The sequence below is a fragment of the Leptopilina heterotoma genome, unplaced genomic scaffold (genome assembly GCF_015476425.1).
Source record: "Leptopilina heterotoma isolate Lh14 unplaced genomic scaffold, ASM1547642v1 Lhet_38, whole genome shotgun sequence".
Taxonomy (NCBI): domain Eukaryota; kingdom Metazoa; phylum Arthropoda; class Insecta; order Hymenoptera; family Figitidae; genus Leptopilina; species Leptopilina heterotoma.
Genome location: NW_025111054.1, coordinates 1,503,067 through 1,530,862, shown reverse-complemented (window position 1 = coordinate 1,530,862; position 27,796 = coordinate 1,503,067). Strand labels below are relative to the sequence as shown.

Genomic DNA, 27,796 nt, shown 5'->3' with positions numbered 1-27,796 from the left:
AATTTTATTCAAGTTTTTAAAATAATTGAATCTTTGTGAGAAATTTTATTATTTGATAAAATAATTGAATTCGTGCGAAGTATTATATTTTAATTTTTGAAAATAGTTGGACTTTTTTTAAAACAATTTTATTGAAATATAAAACAATAATTCAATTATTTTGAATAATTTAATTGAAATTGTATTCAAAATAATTGAAAATAATTGAATTTCTGAAATAATTTATAACTTTTCCAAAATTAAATTTTTTTTTATGTTTTTAACTAAAATTCTTATATAAATGCATTATTTTTAATAATTTTTGAAAAAGTTCTTTGAGAAAAATTCACACTCTAATGCTTTTAATATTCAATTATAATTTAAAATTTTAACTGAAATCCATTTTTAAATCAATTTTTATTAGAAAATTCAACGAGAAATCATTTATTTAAAGACAAAAAACAATAATTTATTGAATAATTAAATGTTTCATAAAATTGAATTCTTATAAAGAAATTTTATCAACAAATTTTTGAAATAATTGAATTCGTTTGACGAATTTTAATAAATTTTTTAAGAATAATTACATTTTTCGAGGAATTCGATTAAAATTGTATTAAAAATAATTGAAATTCTGCAATGAGTTTCATTATTCATGAAAATAATTGAATTTCTAAAAAGAATTTTATTATTTACGAAAATAATTGAATCTCTGTAAAAATTTTATAATTTATGAAACTAATTTACTTCTTTCTTATCCTGCTGATAAATAATTGAATCCCTGCAACTAATTTATTTTATTACAAATTTGAATTTTTTTACGAATTTATTTTATTATTCATGAAAAAAATTGAATTCTTACGAAGATTTTTACAAAAATTTTTTTAAATAATTGAATTCTGTTTGGAAATTTTATGAAAATAGTAGATATTGAAAAAGCATTGAATTACAAAAAGTTTTTAAAAATAATTAAATTTTACAAAGAATTCTATTAGAATATTTGAGAATAATTGAATGTCTGTGTGGCATTTTATTAAATTTTTTTTGAAAATAATTGAATTCCTAAAAAGCAGTTTATTATTAATGAAAATAATTGAATTCTTACGAACGATTTTATTAGAATTTTTTTTAAATAATTGAATTTTCAAAAAAAAATATATTACTTTTAAAAATAATTGAATTTTTATGATGAATATTGTTATTTATGAAAATAATTGAAATTTACAAAGAATTTTATTAATTATTCAATTGCTTATCTTTAATAATTGAAATCTTTCGAAGAATTATTTATGTAAATAATTGAATGCTTGGGAAGAATTTTATTAAAATCTAAAAGAATAATTTTATTTCAAAAAAATTTAATTAAATTGTAATTAAAATAATTGATTTCTTTCAAACAATTTTATTAAAATATTTAAAAATAATTGAATTCCTGAAAAAAAATTCTAATATTTATGTAAATAATTGACTTCTTCCTAAGAATTTAAAAAAAAATATTTTTTTAAATGATTTTTTCGAGGAATTGAAATTAAATTTAAAAAAAAATTACATTTTTTAGCAATTCCTGTAAAATTGAATTAAAAATAATTGAATTCCTGAAAAGAATTTTATTATTTATGAAAGTAATATTGAATGATTGCGAAGAAATTTATAAAAAAAATTTGTAAATAATTTAATTTCTGTGAAATTTTATTAATTTGTGAAAATAATTAAAGGTTTTGAATTTTATTTAATTTTTTTTAAATAATTGAATTCTTTTGGAAAATTATATTAAAATACAAGAATCCATAATGAACACACTAAAACAATTTATTCGTCTAAAGTGCTACAAAGTTTGTAAGTTGGCCATATGTAAAATTTAGAAAACGTATTATTTAATAGAGAAAGTGAAATCAAAGGTTACGTTCAGCAAATTTGGTCTCCTATTGCTAATAAGCAAATTATTGTCAAAAATGTTCAGGAGTTGGCGATTTTAAGACCTCATTATGCCTTGCGTACGGAAAAACAGAGCAGAAGGGCGATGTACATACGAAACCAAGAAAATACAAAAAGACGACTGATAAGAGAACTGATAGAATGGTATCTTGAAAAATACAGAAAGCAGGGAATCAGCCTCATTACTTCTATCTATTTCTCGACATCCCCCTCACCCTCACAACATCGTGTCCATAACCCCTATTGATACTCTTTTTCTTCCTCTTCCTTCGAAACGATTTCCGAGAACGATTCTGTGGTGATCTTTGATCGGCGAGAAATGAGAAAACTCACTGGCAAAATTGCATATGATGTTTTTTTCCTCATTGCCTCTCCTCTATTTCCTCTGTAGTTGCAATTCAATCTAACAATGAGTGTCGACGAACCTAGGGATAAGATTTCCTCACAAGAACGAACTCTCTTATCTATATCAATGAGCTTCTATATTAGGGGAAAGAGTATTGAACCACTGCTATTTATTATTCATTGAGTTATTTTTATAGCCAAAAAAGAATCAGCCTTAACATACAATAATAAAATCAGCTCGTATTAAAAAAATTCCTGAAACTTATAACTCAGGGTGTCTAGCGAATTGTGATTTTCAAATTCCCGGCAAATCCTAAACATAAGTAATATTCTCAGATAAAAAAAAGGTCTTTTTTATTTAGAAAAGATATAATATTATGTGTTTCAACTAATGCGATTTAGCATTAAATTACCAATTTAATAATACTTCAAGAATTGTTTCTCGTTTTCATCTTTAATTTATTCTTATTATTTTTAATTATGTATTCAAACAACAAAAATTAAAAAGTCGGATTTCAATGGAAAATATTTAATTTCTTTACACTGGGAGACTTTTTTGCTTTTAAAAATTGATATGGTGCCATTCTAAACTTACAAAAAATCAAGAAAAAAAATCAAAAAATCAAGAAGTATTCCAATGAATGGAAAGAATTTATTAGACTTTGTTACGATATAATTTAAAATATTTAGAACGCTTTATGTCAAAGTCAGAGAGTATAATCCACTTTACCACTTTTTAATGTAGATCAAACTAAAAATTCTGACTCGGCATTAAAAGAAATGTCATGCTATGTCAAAGATGTCAGCCAACCATTCAAAATAAGAATTCGTAAACTCAACTGTTCACGTTCATTTACAATGCGTTTTTAGAAATGTAAAAGATTTTTTTTTAGCACTTGCGAGAAAATAAGTTATTCAGTAGGAAAAAAGCTGTTTCTTAAAAATGAACACTGAAAATTAATTTCTTTTATTTAGGAACAATTTTTATGTACAATCATTTTCTCAAAATCTATGTTATGTTACATTATATTGATATTATAATATTTAATATTCACCATACCAATTTTCTATATTTATTGTTTTGTCAGAGATTGGTACATTAAAGTGAAACATTAAAATTATAATTATTAAATATCATATTACCAGCGATTTCTCAACTTTAAAATGCTAATATATCAAACTTTAAAATAAAAAGTCTCTCAGGGTAGATAAAAAAAATTCATTATTACTCTTAAATAAAAATTAACAAAAATTTTTTCCGTCAACATTATTAAAAAGTCGACGAAAAAGCAATAGAGATTCATTTAAAATTGATAATTTTGAAAACTTATGAATCAAAATTGTTACCACTTATAAAAAAAGAAAATACTCTATACAATGAAATTTCTGAAAAAGTCGCATGAAATTTTATAAAAAACGAAAAAAAGAGGCATTAAATTGTAAAAGTTGTAAAAAAATGGCAAAATGTTAATCGGGTATTATTAGAATTGAGTGTAAAATGTAAATAAATATTTTTACGAAAATTATTTTATTTGTATTTGGGTCAGAATTCTTGAAATTTTTACTAAAAATAAAGTTTTTTTTTAAATCGAACATATTTCTATTTGGCCTTAGGGAATGTGTTTATAATTCTAAAAAACATCAAAATCGCATCTCCGCCCAATATAATATTTATTATAACTTTTAAAATAATTGTCGCTCCTAAATTTTCTCAACGGATTTTGATTCCATAGTTTTAATTGTACGTTGAGATTTTTTTCAAATTTTTAAAAAACGCAAAACATTACAAAACGTTACAAATTCCTTTATTCGCAATGTAATGAGACACAAAAATAATTTATAATCGTAATAATTATTTTTTATCACAACAAAATAATTAAATGAATAGAATAATCGGTTTGATTATTATTTATTAAAAAAAATTTTTTTTATTAGGTATTTTTTTATCATTTAAAAATTTTTTAATAAAATTATAGGTAAACATTTAATAATTTTCATAAATAATAAAAATTTCAAAGAAATTCAATTATTTACAAATTTTTTTTTTATAAATTTCTTCGCAATAATTCCATTATTTTCATAACTAATAAAATTTTTTTTAAGGAATTCAATTATTTTCATAAAAAATAATTAAAAAAATTGTAGAAAATAAAAATCTTATGAAGAATTAAATTTATTTTCAAAAATAACAAAATTTTTCACAATAATTAAATTATTTTCATAAATAATAAAATTCTACTAAAATTCTAAAATTCTTCTATTATTTTTTAAAATTTTAATAAAATTTTTTGCAACTATTCAATTTTATTCATAAATATTAAAACTCTTCTCCTAAATTCAATTATTTTTAATCACAACAAAATACTAAAATGAATAGAATAATTGTTTTGATTATTATTTATTTCAAACTTTTTTTTATTATTTAAAATTTTTTTAATAAAATTGTACGATAACTATTAATAATTTGCATAAATAATAAAAATTTGACAGGAATTCAATTATTTACAAATTTTTTTTATAAATTTCTTCGCAGTAATTCCATTATTTTCATAACTAATAAAATTTTTGTTAAGAAATTCAATTATTTTCATAAAAAATAATTAAAAATTGTAGAAAATAATAATTTAATTGAAATGATGAAAATAATTTTGAAGAAGTTACAGCAAAAATTTCTTATAATATAGAATAATGATTCTATCACTCGGGCAATTTTAATTATTATAAAACATGAAGATATCGATTGCTCCGAGTCGAAGACTCGGAGTGATCGATTTCTTCATGTTTTATAACAATTTTTTCTAAGTTGTTTAATTTCAAAAAGGTTTGAATTTGAATCTTTTGAAGAATTTTGATTCCTATGGAAAAATAATAATAATTAAATATTTATTTAAAAAAGAAGTTATTGTTGTTTTCGAATAATTTTGAAGAAATTCGTAAATAAATGTAACAGAACATTTTTTTAAGTAGAATTTTTTTCTTTATTTTCTAAAAATTTAAAAAGTTTCAATTTTATTTTCAATTAAAATTTCTAATTGACAGATGGAATTTATAAACATTTTTTTCCTTTATTTGTAAAAAACTTTGAATTTTATTAAAAAAAATTGTAATTAAGAGATAGAAATGATGCAAATTATTTCCTTATGAAAATTGAGAATTTTTTACAAAAATATTAAGAAAAGGGAATATGTAATGTTTCTTTTCCCAAAAGAAAAGAATGAGTTTTTAAACAATATTGTTTTTGAGAAATAAAAATATTTTTTTTTTTTTTTTTTTTTTTTTTTTTTTTTTAATTTGATAATAATTTGTGTAGCCCATGATTATAAAAATTGTTGAAGGGCAATATTTTTAAATTATAATACATTTATACATACACAGAGAAAAAAGAATTGTTAATATAGAACTAACAAATTTTTGTTGTTGTTGTTACAAAATTTTTTGTTATCCCAACAGATTTATTGTTATAAGTAAAAATTTGAATTGTTAGGGCAACAAAATAAATTTGTTAGTTCTATATGAACAATCTTTTTGTCAACGTAACAATCCTTTTTCTCCGTGTACGTAAAACAAAAGAAAATCAATTATTTTACAATAGAAATTAATATGTAGAATGTAAATTTTAACAAAACATAATAAGATACAATGAAATAATATAGTATTAATTTAGTGAAAAAATAAAAAATGTATAAAGTTGTGTCGGATAGTAATAATTATTATATAAACTAATTTCGAAAAGAGAGAAATATGTATATTTTTTAATAAATTATTTAATTTAAATTATGCAGAAAATGGGTATATTTCATATTTCTTAGTCATATAATGTTTTAAAACTTACAATTTTATTTAATATTTTTATAAATAAAAAGGAGAAAAATTTTCAAAATTTTTAAAAATAATTGAAAAATGTGAAAAAGTCGATTAGTCGAATTTTGATAAAAAAAAATCTGAATAAAGTCGCATTTTTTCACAAAAAAGTCGAAAAAAGTAGCATTTCCTTAAAAAAGACAAAAAAGCCGCACAATCCGAGCCCTGTAGTATTTATTGTTTTAAAAATGTTGGAAGAGTAAAATTGAAATTTTCTTGTATATGTACTGGTCGCTACACACTCCGTATATGCATTATTAAAAATTCTCATACACGATGATGATAAGAATATGAAAACAATGAAGCGTAGCAAAATGAACTTTGAGTAAACTCGGTTTCCAATTTGTGAAGAATCTAATTTATTTCCTGAGGATTCATAAAAAGCCTCATAGTTGTGACATGCTCTTGAGATAGAAGGAAGAAGCTAATTATTAATATCTGACCCCGCACCGAAGTATCGTAAATTACAATCTTTATGTAAACTCTGATAACCATTCTTGAATGGTTTCAATTAAAAAGTATATAGAATGAAAATTTAAAATTCAGTAATGCTCATCGTGTTGACATTACGTTCTTGTAATTAAGGTCATTAATCGAAATTTGTCATAAAGATTTATCACTCAACGAGTTACAACATCAAGCGTACATGACCCGAACATGTGTAAATCTCTTGCAGTGCTATTGGTACGAGTGCGTTAAATGATAAATCACACTATAAAATATAACTCAGATCATGACCTTGAAGTGGTAAAATTAAATCGTATTCACGAACGAATCAACTTTTGTTATAACTGTAGTAAATCATTGTCATTACATCGTCAACGCGCAACAAATCGCAGTCATTAGCGGAAAATTCAAACGCCTAGAAATTTATTATTAAAATAAGCAACAAATTTCGATTGCTGAATGCTGACGGAGTGTGTGGTTAAAATACAACTATTGAGACAAGTTCTATATGCGCAAATCAACTTCTTGACAAGACTTTCTAAAGTGTTCTAAAGTCAATTAATACAATTAACCAACCAGACAAACAAGTCCGTTTGGTTCGAATACTTATATTGTCAAAAATTAGAATGATAAAAAAATAAGTTCCTTCCTCCGTCACTGAAAGTTGTTACACCAGATAATTGCCAAACGTAGAATATATTAATCAAGTTTTTCATATTTATACAATTCTTCAAAAGCACAATTATATTTCGATGAATCAACCAAACAACTGATGCAAAGTAATTTTACTGATTAGCGGACATTGACATCGCGGTTAAAATATATAAATAATGGAATAATTTAGAATATTGACGAGAGGTTGGCATGCATCTGTATACCACTGAATTGTTTTCAACACGAAAGCATCTACACAACTAGAAATTTCCATCTAGAAATTTCCGTGGCGTGCTCTAGTTGACGAAGGGCTTAATAATGGTGCAAGTGCAGTGCTAAAGGTCAGTACTATATCAAAAACACTGAAAATAGTAGATTGTACACCTAGTGGTGAAAATTAGTGATTTTAACAGGGTGAAGTTTGTTGTTCGAGAAATTAGCCTTCTGAGAAATTTAAATTCTATTGTTTTTAAATATACTTAAATTGTTTGAAATTCAATAAAAAATAATTAAATTTCATAATTGGTCCATATTTGAATTTTACAGAGTCACAATCCTAGATATTCATGTAAAATTAAAGATTTTTTAAATAATTGAAAATTTTTTAAAATCTATTATAAAATACTTAATTGAATTTTTAAAGAATTTTATTGAAATTTTGAAAAATTAAAAAAAAAAACTAGAAGATAGTATTTCGGTTTTTTTAGAATTTCCACTACTTTAAATTCGCTAATACTAGAAATCAAAAAACTCTTCACAAAAATAATAATCAAATTCTTTAAAACGATTTAATTTGTATTTTCAAAAAATATTCAAAATTCAATTATTTTCATAAATAATAACATTTCCACAGGAATTCAATTAATTTAGAATAGTATTTTCAAAAAAAATTCCGAAAAAAACAATTATTTAACAAAAAATTCTTATACAATCCTTTACAATAAATCAATTATGTTCAATAATAATAACATTTTTCATGGAAATTAAATTTTTTAAAAAAATTTTTAATAAAATTCTAAACAAGAATTCAGTTATTTTAATAAATAATAAAACTCATCGAAGAATTCTAATTATTTTTAATTAATATTTAAAATTATCTAATCGAAAAGTTCAATTATTTTCACAAATAAAGTTTTCCACAAGAATTCAATTATTTCAAATAAAATTTTCATAATATTTATTATATATCGAAAAAATTTATTATTTAAAACAATGTTTATAAAAATCTTATGAAGAATTCAATTATTTTCAAAAATAACAAACTTTTTCACAATAATTCAATTATTTTCATAAATAATAAAATTCTTCTCAGGAATTCAATTATTCAATTATTTTTAATACAATTTTACAGGAATTGATAAAAAAAAATTTAATTATTCTTAAAAATTTAATTTCAATTCCGCAATAAAATTAATTATTAAAGAAAAAGTTTTTAAATTCTTTAAAAAAATTCAATTATTTACAAAAATATTAAAATTTTTCACAGGAATTCAATTATGTCTAAAAAAAATGTTCATAATATTTATTATATTTCGAAAAAAATTAATTATTTAAAACAATGTTTATAAAATTCATATGAAGAATTAAATTATTTTCAAAAACAACAAAATTTTTTACAATAATTCAATTATTTTCATAAATAATAAAATTCTTCTGAGGAATTCAAATTATATTTGAAAATTTTAATAAAATTTTTTGCAACTATTCAATTCTATTCATAAATATTAAAATTCTTCTCAGGAATTCAATTATTTTTAATACAATTTTACAGGAATTGCTAAAAAAATTTAATAATTATTCTTAAAAATTTAATTTCAATTCCTCAATAAAATCAATTATTAAAAAATTTTTCTTTTAAATTCTTTGAAAGAATTCAATTATTTACAAAAATCTTAAAAATTTTCACAGGAATTCAATTATTTTCAGATATTTTAATAAAATTATTCGAAAGAAATAAATTACATTAAATTAAATTTTAATTAAATTTTTTTGAAATAATCCAATTATTCTTTTAAATTTTCATAAAATTCTTCCCAAGCATTCAATTATTTACATAAATAATTCTTCTAAAGAATTCAATTATTTAAGATAAATAACAAAATTATTCCCGAAAATGCAATTATTTTGAGGCATTTTAATAAAATTCTTTGCAAAATTCAATTATTTTGAAAAGTATTAAATTTTTTCTTGTAAATTCAATTATTTCAAAAAATTCTAATAAAATCATTCGCAAGAATTCAATTATTTTCATAAATAATAAAATGCTTTTTAGGAATTCAATTATTTTCATAAATAATAAAATGCTTTTTAGGAATTCAATTATTTTCAAAAAAAATTTAATAAAATACCACACAGACATTCAATTATTCTCAAATATTTTAATAGAATTTCTTTGTAAAATTTAATTATTTTTAAAAACTTTTCGTAATTCAATAATTTTTCAATATCAACTATTTCTATAAAATTTTCAAACAGAATGCAATTAGTAACCTTTAAACTGCTACGTGCTATTAAAAAATCACGCTCAGTGCTACCCCCGGTCTGTCAGACCGCTATTCCCTTTTTTACGGTTTTTTAGTAATTTATAATTTTCTAAAGACAACTATTGTAAATATTTTTTACTTTTTAACATAAAAAAGTCATTTCTATATTATTTTGATTCAATTTTTTTTATTTTTACACGTTACAATTCAAAATTTAACGATTTTGAAAAAAAAATTTTTTTTTGAAAAAGTTGTCAACTAATAGATTTTTATAAAATATGAAGCTACTGAAAAGCTCAAGTTCTTATTATACTTTGAAAAAAAGTTATAAGCAAAGACAATTTTTGTAGCGTTCTGTCAGACAGGCATAGCAGTTTAAAGGTTAAAAAAAATGTTTGTAAAAATTTTCGTAAGAATTCAATTTATTTCATGAATAATAAAATACGTTGCAGGAATTCTATTTATTAGCAGGATAAGAGAGAGGTAAATATTTTTTATGAAAATGTCATAAAAATAAAATATAGAATGAAATTTTTGTCAGTTTTGATGAAGTGTCTAAAACGAGTTTTTTTGGTGCTTTGTGGTCAAGTTTAATTTTTCAATAGCTACTTTTTTACTACCTTTTTTTAGTTTGAAAGCTACTTTTTGCTACTTTTGTAAAATTAATTATCGAGTGCAAAGACTGTAGTAACTAAATTTGGCAATTTGTTAAGGTATAAATAAATTATTTTTTCTTATATTCATATATATATATATATATATATATGTTTACTCATCAATTTTTTACTGTTTCTGCTAAATATAGTTTAGGCAGTGATTGGAATGAATGCATTTACAGCTGAGAGAAGAGCCATGAATTTTATAATGTTGGCACGACAGCGAATATAGACGACGGACCTTAATGAATCTTTATGGGATGGTGTCGTGAACTTGTATGTATTCCTTCAACTACATTGCCCATTGGCGCATTTTCATTCCCAACTTAGTCAAGTGTTGCAAATCCATGCCACGAAACTACACCTTTTCTCGTTCAAATGAATAAACCCACGTGAAAAAGTTCACTGGATTAATGCCGATAAATCCTTTTTTAATTTTCCTCTTTTTTTTATTATTAAACTCATCTAAAATAAATAATTATCTTTACTTTGTTTTATTTTTAGTAAAATGTTTTTCTCTGAACGAAAAAGCCTAAAATGTGGACAAAGTGAAATTCACATTTCCCGGAAGTTCTTCAAAGATTCCGAAAAGAATCGAAAGAAATTAATAAACTAAATGTGTAAGTAATCAATAATAAAAGTAGTCATTTCTCTCGAAATGTAATTGAAAATACGAAATAATGAGAGGAATTTTCGATGTAAAATAAAGTTTACTATTTATCTACAGGCTTTTGTTTTCCATTATTCCTTTTTGACGTTTAAACAAAAAAGATGAAAGAATTCGTTTTGCCGACGCCATTGGGACATTTCGCTCATTAGGCTCGACAGTGTCTTTGCCGCGGTCGGTGTTGACATGTATGTCTGTGTTTGTAAATTTGGAAGGGTGTGTTGAAGGTCCGTGGGTCCCACCCTGCATCTTGATTGTCATCAACTCGATTGTCGCGTGATATTGTCATTAGCGAACGACGTCGCCAAGCACTCCACACAAGTTTACTTTTTTTCATTCAATATCAAACACAACAGAGATCAATTTCTGATCCCCTAACTCATTCCACTAAGCTCATGACAAAAAAATTTTTAAATATTCTTCACCAATGTAATAACCTCATGCATTACGTAATAAATATAAAATGGCAACTCTTTCTCTCTTCAAAGAACAATTATATAGTTCCTACATTTTTTAATAAAATAATCAATAATGTCAACTTAATCAAATTTAATGTCAAATTAATTGTTGAAAAAAATTAAAGCTTGTTTCCTGGTTTCGCCTCAAGCAGCGCGTAATATTATCTTGATATTGCACTGTAATATTACATTGGAGATTCATAATATTACAGTGACAGGGCTCGAACCAGTGAAAATATTTAAAAATTATTTAATCACGAAAATAAATAATTTATTGAATAATTCAATGTTTCTTAAAATTCAATTCTCATAAAGAATTTTATCAACAAAATTTTTAAATAATTGAATTCTTTCGACGAATTTTAATAAAATTTTTAAGAATAATTACATTTTTCGAGAAATTCCAAATAAAATGGAATTCAAAATAATTGAAATTCTGCAATAATTATTATTATTTGTGAAAATAATTAAATTCCTAAAAAGAATTTTATTATTTTTGAACAATATTTAATTCTTGCGAAGAATATTATTACTCTTGAAAATATAATTGAATTTCTGCAATAATTTGTATAACTTTTCCAAAATTAATTTTTTTTTTCTTATTTTTAACTAAAATTCTTCTATAAATAATGCATTAATTTTAATAATCTTTGAAAAAGTTCTTTGAAAATTTTCAAATTCATTTGTTTACAATTCAATTTTATAAAATTTCAACAATTTCAATATTAAATAATATTGAAGAATTTACGAATAATTGAAATTAGAAAATTTAAAAATAAAAACTTAAAATAATTTTTAAAAAAATCAGCAATTAAACTTTCTCAAAAAAAAATTAATTACACATAATTGTTAGTTAAAAATATGAAAAATTCAGATTTGCAAAGATTTTAATTCTTGAAACATTTTCAAAACTCAATTATTTCTAAAAATTCGGGCTTTAATGCTTTTAATATTCAATTATAATCTAAATTTTTAATTAAAATTAATTTTTAAACCAATTTTTGTTAGAAAATTCTACTAGAATTTAATTATTTAAATACAAAAATAAATAATTTATTAAATAATTGAATGTTTTTTAAACTTGAATTCTCATAAAGAATTTTTTTTAACGAATTATAATAAATTTTTAAAAAATAATGACATTTTTCGAGGAATTTGATTAAAATTGTATTAAAAATAATTGAAATTCTGCAATGAGTTTTATTATTTATGAAAATAATTGAATTTGTAAAAAGAATTTTATTATTCACTAAAATAATTGAATCCTTGTAAAAATGTTATTATTTATGAAAATAATTAAATAATTGCGAAGAAATTTATAAAAAATTTGTAAATAATTTGAATTCCTGTGAAAATTTTTATTATTTTATGCGAAAATAATTAAAGGTTTGCGTAGAATTTTATTAAATTTTTTTTTAAATAATTGAATTGTTTTGAAAAATTTTATTAAAATAGTAGATATTAAAAATCATTAAATTAGGGAAAATTTTTGAAAATAATTGAATTCCGGAGAAGAATTTTATTGCTTTTGAAATTAATTGAATTTCTGCAATAATTTTTAACTTCTCTAAAATTAAATTTTTTAAATCTTTTTAACTAAAATTCTTCTATAAATGCATTATTTTTAATAATTTTTAAAAAAGTTCTTTGAAAATTTTCAATTGTTAGTAAAAAATATGAAAAATTCAATTTTCAAAAATTTTAATTTGATGAATTCTTTTCAAAATTCAATTACTTCTAGTAATTCACGTTCTATTGCTTTTAATATTCAATTATAATCTTAAATTTTAACTCAAATCTATTCTTATATCAGTTTTTATTAGAAAATTCTACTAGAATTCAATTATTTAAATACAAAAATAAATAATTTATTGAATCATTGAATGTTTCTTAAACTTGAATTTTCATAAAGAATTTTATCAATTAATTTTTAAATAATTGAATTCTTTTGACGAATTTTAATAAAATTTTAATAAATAATTGCATTTTTCGAAGAATACATTAAAAAATGTATTAAAAATAATTGAAATTCTGCAATGAGTTTTACTATTTATGAAAATAATTGAATTCATAAAAAGAAGTTTATTATTTACGAAAATAATTGAATCCCTATAAAGATTTTATTTTTTATGAAAATAATTGAATGACTGCAAAGAAATTTATAAAAAATTTGTAAATAGTTGAATTGCTGTGAAATTTTTATTATTTTATGAAAATAATTAAAAGTTTGCGTAGAATTTTTTTTATTAATTTTGTTTAAATAATTGAATTCTTATGCAAAATTTTATTAAAATTGATATTGAAAATCATAGAATTGAGAAAAGTTTTTTGAAAATAATTGAAATTTTGCCAAGAATTTTATTAAAATTTTTGAAAATAATTGAATTTCTGAGAAGAATTGAATTATTTCTAAAAAATAATTGAAATTTAGACGAGAATTTTCTAAATTTTTGAACATAATTGAATTTCTGCGAAGAATTTTATTTCTTTTGAAATTAATTGAATTTCTGCAATCATTTGTAATATTCTCTAAAATTCTCCAAATTATATCGTACAATTTACAAACTTTTCATCTTTTCTCAATCAAATTACAGACTTTAAGGACCTTTTTTTAAAAAAAAACTGACTTTTACGGTTTTAAGGAAATTTACGGAAATTTACTAGATTTACGAACCTAGATCGAGCCTTGCAGTGATCTTAGATATCAAAATGCCGGGCTAGTGGTAATATTACGTTATAATATTAATATTATAATAATAATAATAATTACTTATTTTCGGATTAAAAGAATGTTTTTCTCAGTGTAAATCTGAACCTGCATGCATCTTGTGACCTACTTTTGAAAAAGTGACTATTATCAACTTACCAGGATCGGAGGAGTCCAAACTTGTGGGGGCTTGTTGACTGAGAGGGCCAGGGGTTCCCCCGCTTCCGGGACTGCGTGCATCATCGTTACCTCCAGGACCAGGGTAGGAAAGTGATGAAGAAGGTGGTCGCTGTAAAATTAAATAACAGGTATGTTTATTATACTTGTTTACATGAATTTATTTGTAAAATATTTCTTGGTAAGCTTTCTTTTAAATTCTTTATAGATCTTATCAGAGCTGGGTAAATATTTCCTGAAAATTATTTTTTTTTCATTTGAGTTACTAATAGCTTATCTCTTGTTAAATCCCACATTCTGTTATAGGCCATCATCAGTGACAACCTCATTAACAAAGAGGGACTTACTAAACCCTATTTTAAATTTTCACACGAGAGTTAAATAAAAAATAGCGCATTGTCAAATACGTAACAAATATTAAATATCTCTCACTAAAAGCAAGTTTCTAACTGAATTACGAATATTTCTCTAATTGTAAGTACTATGAGAAACATTAAAGAACCTGTTTAGAAAAACAGATGATTCTTTATTCTTAATTCCGAATATTAGTTGTGGCATACAGTTGTAACTTTTCATGTATGTAAGAAATATGCGTGTAACCTCTGCCAGTCATCTTGAGACCAAATCCGTTCAGTTGTATTAAGCACGCGCAAGCCAAGCAATAATGAGTGACAGTGACTCCCACGAACTGTCATACAGATATCATCTTCACTTGTGTCCCCCTACGGACTTAACTGATAGGTTTGAACTGTTGCGAGTTTCAACAGAGAGACTGCCAATCAACTTAAACATCTAACAAATCTTTACAGTTTTCTTACTTATAATATTACAATAATTTAATATTTTAACTGTGTCGGAAAATGTTCAAGTGGGCCAAGCAAGTTTATCTAATTATTAGCAAATGATCCAAGATCCAAAACTTAAAATGATGAATTCCAGACCAATGGAGAATTTTGACGTCACTTCCTGTTAAGGGACGAATTTTTAAGTGACCGAGAGGGACCATATTCGAACGTGACTTGTGTCGATGTAATGACGAACGGTTAGGCGACAAAAGCGAATCTTAAGTTTTTTCTCCCTCCCTTCCTCTGGAGCGTAATTTGAGAAACCGGATGTCTGGTATAACCCTTAAATAAATCAGTCAGCGAATGCCCGCATCTTGTCATTTCAATGATGCTCATCGTCACGTCAAATTTTCTATCAAGAATATATACAGTGTATAAATAAATTCTTCACACCTCTGGATTAAAAGTGAAACGTGAGGATAGTTCGCAAATGTCATCATCGTTTTCGAAAGCAAACACTGATTGCACTTCCGAAAGCAACATAGCTCCGATTTTTTTGAAAGTTGGACCAAAATCGGAGCTATGTTGCTTTCGGAAGTATATCCCAAACTCTGCACAAATGAAAAGAAAGCCTGGAGTGTGGAAAAGGTGGCGGCAGGTTAATAGACATTGTATGCCTCTATAAGTATAGTTACGGCCCTGAGTGGCACACGCCCGCTGTCAACCGACAGGGAAGACAATAAATTATAAAGCTCACTCGATCGGCCAGTAACAACACGTATCGCCTACGTCTGGTATCCTCGAATGTATACGAGACGTGTCCCCGTGCATCGGTGCTCGGTGACTTACTGCTTCGTCTGACAACACTCGATCGGTACACAGACATCGGGAGTAATTGTACGTCGCTGCTGCTGTATTAATTGGTCGTCGCAAACCTAACGCCATATAATTATGTAATTAGCGACCAGACATTATAGGTCTGTGTTGACTGGTTTACGGCTAAGATACGTAAATCTCCGCAATAAATTTATTAGCTCGAATGTGCCTGCTTCTCTGCGCTGCGTACCACGCAAGGCGAGAAAGACATATCAAACAGGACTAATGCCCACTTTATTGTCCCGTCCATTCCCTCACTTCGTGTTTATATTCACAAGATTCATTCGACTTTTATGTTAATTGCCTTCAACTAACTATTTATTTTATTATAACACACTAACCGAACAAATGTATCTTAAATACCTATTTCTGAAATATAATCATTATAATCTAGAGGTCATAGGATCACTTCAACTTTCTTCACATAAATAAAAAAGACTTCCATCTTTCAAAAGTATATGAATATTGAGAAAAGAAAGCTTGAAACCTTTTCTAAGTATAGTTACTACTGACAATCGAGACAACCTTTTAAAATTCACGATTCAATTAGATTCTTCTCATCAAACATGTATTACAGGGCTCGGATCGACTTTAAGACTCAAAAAAAAAAATCGCTTTAGTTGCATAAATTCACAACAAAAGTCGCAAAAAGTTGCATGAAATTTCCGAAAAAGTCGCATTAGATTTTAGAAAAAACGAAAAAAGAGTCATAAAATTGTAAAAGTTGTTAAAAAATGGCAAAATGTTAATGGGGTATTATTAGAATTTAGTGTAGAATGTAAAAAATATTTTTATATATTTTATTTGTAGTTGGGTCAGAATTCTTGAAATTTTCACTAAAAATAAAAATTTTTTTTTTTTAAATCGAAATGTTGAAGAAGCATTTCTATTTGGCCTTAGGGAATGTGTTATAATTCTAAAAAGCATCAAAATCCCATCTCCGCGCAATATAATTTTTATTATAACTTTTAAAATAATTGTCGCTCCTAAATTTTCTCAACGGATTTTGATTCCATAGTTTTAATTGTACGTTGAGATTTTTTTCAAATTTTTAAAAAACGCAGAACATTACAAAACGTTACAAATTCCTTTATTCACAATGTAATGAGACACAAAAATAATTTATAATCGTAATAATTATTTTTTATCACAACGAACTACTTAAATGAATAGAATAATCGGTTTGATTATTATTAATTAAAAAAAATTTTTATTAATAATTTTTTTATTATTTAAAAAAATTTTAATAAAATAATAGGCAAACATTTAATAATTTTCATAAATACTAAAAATTTCAAAGAAATTCAATTATTTACAAATTTTTTTTATAAATTTCTTCGCAATAATTCCATTATTTCCATAGCTAATAAAATTTTTTAATCAATTATTTTCATAAAAAATAATTAAAAATTGTAGAAAATAAAAATCTTATGAAGAATTCGATTATTTTCAAAAATAACAAAATTTTTCACAATAATTAAATTATTTTCATAAATAATAATATTCTACTCAGTATTATTTTTGAAAATTTTAATAAAATTTTTTGCAACTATTCAATTTTATTCATAAATATTAAAACTCTTCTCCGAAATTCAATTATTTTTTATCACAAGAAAATACTTAAATGAATAGAATAATCGGTTATTATTTAATTAAAAAAAATAAATTAAATAAATAAAAAAAATTAAAAAATTTTTTTTTTAATTTTAATTTATCGGTTATTATTTTATTTGATTATTATTTATTTAAAAAAATTTTTTTTATTTTTTTATTATTTACAAATTTTTTTTTTATTTTTTTATTATTTAAAAAAATTTTAATAAAATCATACCCAAAAATTTAATACTTTTTATAAATAATGAAAATTTCACAGGAATTCAATTATTTACAATTTTTTTAATAAATTTCTTCGCAATAATTACCATTAAACTAATACATTTTTTTTAAGGAATTCAATTATTTTTATAAAAAATAATTAAAAATTGTAGAAAATAATAATTTAATTAAAATGATGAAAATAATTTTGAAGAAGTTACAGTAAAAATTTTCTTATAATATAAATTAATAATTTATCACTCGGGCAATTTTAATTATTATAAAACATGAATATATCATATATATATATATATATATATATATATTTCTTCATGTTTTATAACAAGTTTTTCTAAGTTGTTTAATTTCAAAAAGGTTTGAATTTGAATCTTTTGAAGAATTTTAATTCCTATGGAAATATAATAATAATTAAATATTTATTTAAAAAAGAAGTTATTGTTGTTTTCGCATAATTTTAAAGAAATTCGTAAATAAATGTAACAGAACATTTTTTTGAGTAGAATTTTTTTCTTTATTTTCTTAAAATTTAAAAACTTTCAATTTCATTTTCAATTAAAATTCGTAATTGACAGATGGAAATTATAAACATTTTTTTCCTTTATTTTTAAAAAACTTTGAATTTTATGAAAGCAATTGTAATTAAGAGATAGAAATGATGCAAATTATTTCCTTATGAAAATTGAGAATTTTCTAGAAAAATATTAAGAAACGGGAATATGTAATTTTTCTTTTCCCAAAAGAAAAGAATGAGTTTTTAAACAATATTGTTTTTGAGAAATAAAAATTATGCAGAAACATGGGTATATTTCCTGTTTCTTAATCATAATTTTTTAAAACTTACAATTTTATTTAATACTTTTATAAATAAAAAGGAGAAAAATTTTTATAATTTAGATCAGTCAAAATAGATTTGTTATAGAAAAAGGCATATAATAAACAAAATGTACTTAATCATAATTTTTTTTAAAATTTTCTATTTTTTTTTATTTATTTGTTTGATCCAAAAAATAATTTTCTAATTTCAAATATTATTCCATTATAAATCATGAAAAAATACCTGCATATTTTCGATGTTGTCAAGAATGAAATACGAAGATTATTATTTAGTAGATAAAGTAGATAAATAGATAATTTACAAAAAAAGATTTCTGCTGTTCAAAATTTAAGTCAAAAAGTAATTGAAAAATGTGAAAAAAGTCGATTAGTCACATTTTAATCAAGAAAATCTAGAAAAAATCGATTAGTCGCATTTCTTCACAAAATAGTCGAAAAAAGTATCATTTCCTTAAAAAATTACAAAAAAGTCGAAAAAGTCGCACAATCCGAGCCCTGGTATTATGAATTTGAAATAAAATTATTATTTGTTTCATGCTTGAATACTAAATTAAAGAGTTATTGGAAATCAATGGTATTATAATTAAGTCGTTTAAGTTTTATTTAAAGGAAAACAAGTTAAAATGAAAAATGGAAAACTAGAAAGAGTATTATTGTAAATCCCAGAATGGGTTTTGGTAGCTGCTAACCATGTTGAGTCCAGATTTCAGAAATCGTAAAAAGCCTATAGAAGGTTCACAACAAATCTAAACTCTGGGTTTTATTGACAAGAGAGGAAATCCCGGGATTCCATATTTACGACTTGAGCGATGTTTGAGTCCTGTTTCAGACTGCGGGGCAACAAAATACATACGAACTTGGGGGTCTCTATACGACCCTCATAAATTTGTTTCTTTTATATGAGCATTTAAAGTTTTTTTTAAGGTCCAACATTATATCTTGCAGATCTCTCTTGATCCAGAATTGATGTTTTCCATTTGCCATATAGAGACTTTGTATATTAGCACTTGAATTTTGTTTGAAACAAATATAATCGATATTATAAATGCGAGCGAAAGTAAACAATCCCTCAATATCTTAATCGCAAGAATGGCCTTCATCTAACTCTCAACAGGATAAAACAATCCTGAAATTTAATTAACTGAAATTAAAGGCAAACAACGTCGAATTATGAAATCAACGTATCATTTCAGTTAATGGAAGTCATTAAGAGAAGGAAGGAGAATATAAAATGGGCAGAATGGCGATTGGTTGATAAAGTATATTTAATTCAAAAGTCTCGTGACTTTGGAGAATTTATTCAACTCGACTTGCCTCTGGCAATTATCGTCGACTTTACGGCATCCGCCCGATCGTCCATGGGCAATGAGCAAAAGGCAGTTAGGCTACCTGCTTCAATCGTGCCTACCCAACTTGAGGGGAATTCTATTACGTGGAAAATGTAAATATAATTGTAGCACACTGACATAACGGAAAGATAATCCGTCGAGTGGAGGCGCTGCCTCCGCAATAAATCGTTATTTATGATCTCCACACCATGCCAGAAGCGGCATATCTTCGAGAAATTCAAGTTTTCAACTTGACTTTCTACTCACGCCTCCCTCGCCTATTCCACGTCACTAACCCTAATTTACAACTCATCACAGAATCCGATTATGACTTTAAATAAATTAGAAAACCACCAGAGTCGTTATTTCATCTTTCTTCCTTAATGTCGTCCATGCATTTCTTTCGATTCATATAGTTTTTCTACTCATTTTCATATTTTAAAAGAAGGAACATGCTTTTTTGCCCTCTCGAGAAGGACGGGGTCTTGATTTTTGGTGGGCAAATTAAAACGAATACCATCTACGATCGAGGAGGAGAGAACCGATTGTAATCGGGTTTGTACGAGGCGAGGGAAAGAGGTAGATGAAAAGAAGGCATAATTAGGGAGGAATGTTGATTAGATCCATCAACATGTCCCTGAAGTTAGACTCGAAAACTATTGTTTGGGGATTTTAGAGATGAAAATGACACTAAATTCACTTTTTTCATTCACCTAGAGAGTTAGAATAATGTTCAAAGCATTATTTTTAATTTCAAGCCTTTGAAATCATTGTTTGGTTCTTTTCGATTTCGCAGAACTCGAACAAGTGAAAGTATTTAAAAATACGGACTTTACAGACCAAAAATGAAAGAGAACATTATACTTGAAACTATAAATTAAATTATATTCATTACTATAAAACATGAAGATAATAAGATATCGATAACTCCGAGTCTAGTCTTCGACTCGGAGTGATCGATTTCTCCATGTTTTATAATAATTAAAGATGACCGAGTGATAAAATCATTATCAATTCAATTATTATTTTCAAGAATTTTTAAATAAAATTCTTCTATAAATCGATTATTTTTAAGAATTTTCGAAAAAGTTCTTTGAAAATTTTCAAATCCGTTTGCTTAGAATATTCAATTTTACGAAATTTCAATTATTCGTAAATTCTTCATTTATATATTTATATGTATTTATTAGAAAATTAAAAACTTGAAATAATATAAAAAAAATTCAATTAAACTTTTTCAAAAAAATTAATTATAAATTCAATTATTTCTAAAAAAAATTCACGCTATATTGCTTTTAATATTCAATTAGCATCTCAAACTTTAACTGAAATTCATTTTTAAATTAATTTTTATTAGAAACTTTAACGAGAATCAAATTATTTAAATACAAAAATAAATAATTTATTGAATAATTGAATATTTCTTAAAATTGTACTTTCATAAAGAATTTTATGAATAAATTTTTAAATAATTGAATTCTTTCGACGAATTTTAATAAAATTTTTAAGAATAATCACTTTTTTCGAGAAATTCGATTAAAATTGTTTTCAAAATAATTGAAATTCTGCGATGAGTTTTATTATTTGTGAAAATAATTGAATTCCTAAGAAGAATTTTATTATTTTTGAATAATATTTCATTTTTGCGAAGAATATTATTACTCTTGAAAATAATTGAATTTCTGCAATTTCTTACTTTAACAAAATTAAATTTTTTTTCATTTTTTAACTAAAATTCTTCTATAAATGCATTATTTTTTAATAATTTTTGAAAAAGTTCTTTGACAATTTTCAAATTCAATTTTTTACAATTCAATTTTACGAAATTTTAATTATTCTTGAATTCTTCAATTAAATACACATTACATATAAAGTAAAAACTTCAAATAATTTTAAAAAAAAATCCGCAATTAAACTTTCTCAAAAAAAAAAATTAATTCCACAGAATTGTTAGTTAAAAATATAAAAAATTCAGATTTTCAAAAATTTTAATTTGAAACCTTTTCAAACAATTTAATTATTTCATATATCAATTATCATTCAGGCTCTAATGCTTTTAATATTCAATTATAATATAAATTTTTTATTAAAATTCATTTTTAAACCAATTTTTGTTAGAAAATTCTACTAGAATTCAATTATTTAAATACAAAAATAAATAATTTATTGAATAATTTAATGTTTTTTAAACTTGAATTCTCATGAAGAATTTGTTAATAAATTTTTAAATAATTGAATTGTTTAAACGAATTTTATTAAATTTTTTAAAAATAATTACATTTTTCGAGGAATCTGATTAAAATTGTATTAAAAATAATTGAAATTCTGCAATGAGTTTTATTATTTATGAAAATAATTGAATTTCTAAAAAGAATTTTATTATTCACTAAAATAATGAAATAATTGCGGAGAAATTTATAAAAAATTTGTAAAGAATTGAATTTCTGCGAAATTTTTATTATTTTATGAAAATAATTAAAGGTTTGCGTAGAATTTTATTAAATTTTTTAAAAAATAATTGAATTCTTTTGGAAAGTTGTATTAAAATAGTTGATATTAAAAATCATTGAATTAAGGAAATTAATTGAAATCTTGACAAGAATTTTATTAAAATTTTTGAAAATAATTGAATTTCGGAGAAGAATTATTTAATTATTTCTAAGGATATAATTGAAATTTAGACGAGAATTTTTTAAATTTTTGAATATAATTGAATTCCTGCAAAGAATTTTATTACTTTTGAAAATAATTGAATCCCTGTATAAAAATTATATTATTTATGAACATAGTTAAATGATTGCGAAGAAATTTCTAAAAAAATTTGTAAATAATTGAATTACTTTGAAAATTTTTATTATTTTATGAAAATAATGAAAGGTTTGCGTATAATTTTATTAAATTTTTTGAAAATAATTGAATTCTTTTGGAAAATTTTATTAAAATGTACACTGTAAAAAAAGGGAGTTAAATTTTAACTCCCCCGGGGGGTCTATAAAAGTCGCACCCATTGGGGAGTTAATGCCAGGGGAGTTAAATAAAGAGAGTTAAAATTTCACACCCAAATGCTAACTCCCCAAGGAAAAAATAACTCGCGCGGGTGTTGAATGAGGGGAGTTAGAAATTAACTCTCTTTTGGAGTTGATTTTTAACTCGAAAAATTTCACTCCCAACTCCCGAGTCCGTTAAGTCCCTAAATTTTTTACAGTGTAGATATATTAAAAATCATTGAATTAGGGAAGATTTTTGAAAACAATTGAAATTTTGCCAAGAATTTTATTAAAATTTTCGAAAATAATTGAATTTCGTAGAAGAATTGAATTATTTCTAAAAATAATTGAAATTTAGAGGAGAATTTTCTAAATTTTTGAACATAATTGAATTTCTGCGAAGAATTTTATTTCTTTTGAAATTAATTGAATTTCTGCAATCATTTGTAGTTTTTCTCAAATTCTCCAAATTATATCGTAATAATAAACGAACTTTTTGTCTTTTTTCAATCAAATTACGGACCTTTTTTCAAAAAAACTGACTATTTCTATTTCGTGGATGAATAGAAATCTCTATATATATTCAAAATGAAATCCATAAGATGGAACCATAATTTAAATTTTTTAAAATATTTTTTAACTACGTATTAAATTTGTTCATTTGCTGTTTACGTTGTAAACATTAATTTAAAAATATCTTCTTTTATTTCCCCCTAACATAAAAAAACCCAAAAAATTTAAAGCATATATTTGAATAGGAATTGCAAAGTCATGTTTGTTGCAGTAATTAAGGCGTTTATTTGCCAGTCAGGTTCATTGTCAGAATGAAGTATAACAATAAAGGGAACTAAATTTATTTCGTTCAATCTGAAAAATTGTGCAAATGTTTTAAGTGGAAACTGAAATTTATTAATTTAACTGTGATTCTGTTGTATATATTCGCATTAATATAGAGAATTCTTGATAGTAAATTTAAATTATTGTTTTGTGCCCTAACAGCAGTGTACATTAAAGAAAAAAGCAATTTAGGGTTTAATATATTTTATAAGAGAAGATGTAAGTTGCTTTGGCAGTACTGATAAGTATAGGATCAGCAACGAGAGACTCAGCATATAAGAAGAAGAACTCATATATGGTGCCAACGGTGGCGGCAACCTTCTTCGGCTAATTGGTTTCCCGTGTTAAATTCTCTCCCTCGGGATAAGATCCTCTCATGTGACTATAGTTTTCAGCAGGGACGGATTGACAAACAATATATTGTACGATTATTCCTTTAATTCGAGGTTAGGTTTAATTCAGAAAATAATAAACTATCCTTGTTATTTTGCTGCTAATGAAATAACTGGTACAATTGTAAACGGAACCACCTTCATTACCGACAGCTCCTTCATTTATTCATTAGCATTAGGAGCATAATGTCTGATCAATCTTTTCATAATACTTTCCACCTTCCTGAATTTAAAACTGGAATTTTTAATAGGGTTTTCACGCGAACATGACTTCAAACATGTATATATAGTTATAGTCTCAGATACGCACGCACCCAAAGAGTAAAAAGGACGCTAACGATTGCCAAGAGGCAGCTAGCATCTTATCGCGAACCGCAATCGCATTAGTGGACAGTGACGCCCAGCGCCGCTGTGTTTCATTAGCGAAAAAATAATCGAGGGCGCTTCGTGGAAGGTTCGCTCGTTATGTGCCTCAAAGCCGAAGCAGTGAAAGGACGAGAGTGAGAAGGCGAAAAATTCAAGTTAGAACAGTATTCTAGAAAATCACACTTTCAGCGCTGTTTAGTCTACGAAATACTGTCCATACGCGCATCTTGTTAATATTTGCCAAAGTGTAATTTCCACGTAACTTGTCAAAAACTCGAATTAATTTAACATTTAGAATTAAGTGACGAGAGAGGAAGAGTGAATTTTAAAATAATTAGAAAAATATACCCCGGGCCGCGACAAAAAGGTTTTCAAGTCTGGGATATTGGGACGACGAATGGAAAAAGTGATGAATTCGAATGAAAATTGATCAAGTTTGGTCAACAAGGCAGTGTTGATTTCACCTGCGGAGTCCCCTGTCAGTCAATTTGTCAGTCCTCAGGGGCAGACACCGCAGACTCCACACACTCACGTAGGTGTCACGTGGTCTGATCGCCGCATCACCCATGGGAATCCCCTGCCATCTCCAACAGGGAATTCCCCTTTATCGAAATACTGCGCGCCCCCGTTAGCCCGCGCGAAAAGCATCTATATTTAATGGAGACATTCGGTTAGATGCAAATTGTTATGAAAGCTTAGTCGTGTGCTTCCATCAGGAATATGGATATTCTCGAACCCAGAATTTTCCCAACGACTCATGCGAGTCCCACACGTAATAAAAAATATACGCTGCTGGGCACCGTAGTGCTGTCACACACGCGAAATTTCGTATTCGTTCCCACTTCTCTTTGACGAGTTTCGCTCAGAAAAAAAAGGGGAAACATATACATATAAGTGGAAAAAGCATCAAACCTTTATGCTCCCACAACCAACTTCTCTCTTATCAAAATGTATCTCTACAAATTACACCGCGAGGGGGAGAAAACTTATTTTCTATATCGAATAATTCAGAAAACAAACATTAATTTAAGTCTTCAGCTAGTTGAAAAATACTTGATAAAATAAGATAATTTTACTTGAATACCATTGTTACTTTTCGTTTGGAATATTACGTCGAACTTTTCAAAAACGCGTATTATTGATATTGAAGTGATAACCTCAATACAAAAAAAAAAAAAAAATAAAAAAAAAATAAATAAAATTAAAACTTTTTTTTTTTTTTAGAATTAAAACTTTCTAAGAGATCCGGGGATTTCAACTTTTAATGTAGGTATATGTTTGTGTGTCCGGTCCGTCAGCATTAAACTTTAGGGAGCAGCGCCTGACGCGTTCAACCAATGGAAACTTAAAAGTTCTGTAGCAACAATATCTTCACATCTTTATGATAGAAAAATTTAATTTTTAATTCGTGTTGTATAGAATAATGAATTATTTAAATACATAATAAATTCTAATTACATTACGATGTCATATTACCATTTAGTGATTTGATAGGTCATTAAAGTGTAATAAACATATTTAGTGGAAAATTAAATTCGTTTTAAGGCTTTTAAATAATTTGTACAAATTTATTATTAATAAATAAAAAAAAATTCAAGCGATCAAATTAAAAAAAAAAACATTTAAGTTTCAAAAGTGTATAAAATAACTTATGCATGGCTCGAACTATAGATCTGTAAATCCTGTAAAGGTCCGTAAATTTGCTTGAAGTTAGTAAAAGTCAGTTTTTTTGAAAAAAAGTTCCGTAAAGTCCGTAATTTGATTGAAAAAAAACGAAAAGTTCGTAAATTGTATAATATAATTTGGAAAATTTTAGAGAAATTACAAATGATTGCAAAAATTCAATTATTTTCAAAAATAATGCGAAATTCTTCGCAAAAATTCAATTATTTTCAAAAATAATGCGAAATTCTTCGCAAAAATTCAATTACGTTCAAAATTTTTAAAAATTCTCGTCTAAATTACAATTATATTTAGAAATAATAAAATTCTTCTTCGAAATTCAATTATTTTTATAAATTTTAATAAAGTTCTTGGACCAAAATTCAATTATTTTCAAAAATTTTAATAAAATTCTTGGCAAAATTTCAATTATTTTCAAAAATCTTCCCTAATTCAATGATTTTTAATATATCTACATTTTAATAAAATTTTCCAAAAGAATTCAATTATTTTTAAAAAATTTAATAAAATTCTACGCAAACCTTTAATTATTTTCATAAAATAATAAAAATTTTCACAGGAATTCAATTATTTACAAAATTTTATAAATTTCTTAGCAATCAGTTCAATTATTTTCATAAATAATACCTACAATTTTTACAGAGATTCAATTATTTTCGTAAATAATAAAATTATTCTTTTCTGAAATACAATTATTTTCATAAATAATAAAACTCATCACAGAATTTCAATTATTTTTAATACAATTTTAATCAAATTCCTCGAAAAATGTAATTATTTTTAAAAAAATTATTAAAATTCGTTAAAAGAATTCAATTATTTATTTAAATTTTATTAAAATTCGTCATAAGAATTCAATTTTAAGAAATATTAAAAATATTTTGTTACTAAAACAAATTATTTATTTTTGTATTTAAATAATTGAATTCTAGTAGAATTTTCTAATAAAAATTGATTTAAAAATGAATTTCAGTTAAAATTTTAGATTATAATTGAATATTAAAAGCATTAGAATGTGAATTTTTAAAAATAATTGAATTTCAAAAACGTTTCAAATTAAAATCTTTGAAAATATGAAGTTTTCATATTTTTAACTAACAAAAAATTCTGTGGAATTAATTTTTTTAGAGAAATTATTTGAAGTTTATTTATTTAAAAAAAATTTAATAAAATTCTACGCAAACCTTAAATTATTTTCATAAATAATAAAAATTTCAACGAAATTTAATTATTTAAAAGATTTTTTTATAAATTTCTTCGCAATCATTCAATTATTTTCATAAATAAATAAATTTTTTACAGGGATTCAATTATTTTCGTTAATAATTAACTTCTTTTTGAGAATTCAATTATTTTCATAAATAATAAGACTCATTGAAGAATTTCAATTATTTTTAAAATATTTTCTAATGTCTTCTTTGAAAAATGCAATTATTTATTAAAATTTTCTTAAAATTTGTCATAAGAATTGAATTTTAAGAAACATTTAATTATTCAATAAAT

The 27,796-nt window shown here is 24.2% G+C and overlaps 1 protein-coding gene across 3 annotated transcripts in view; it reads right to left on the bottom strand.

The window, feature by feature from the left end:
• LOC122505928 (homeobox protein homothorax) overlaps window positions 1-27,796 on the bottom strand; it is a 501,951-nt gene that overhangs the window by 330,869 nt on the left and 143,286 nt on the right. For all 3 annotated transcript variants that reach the window (XM_043617815.1, XM_043617814.1, XM_043617816.1), the window contains exon 7: window positions 14,352-14,481. In XM_043617815.1, the coding sequence (XP_043473750.1) occupies window positions 14,352-14,481 (130 nt within the window). The remainder of the gene's footprint in view (window positions 1-14,351; window positions 14,482-27,796) is intronic.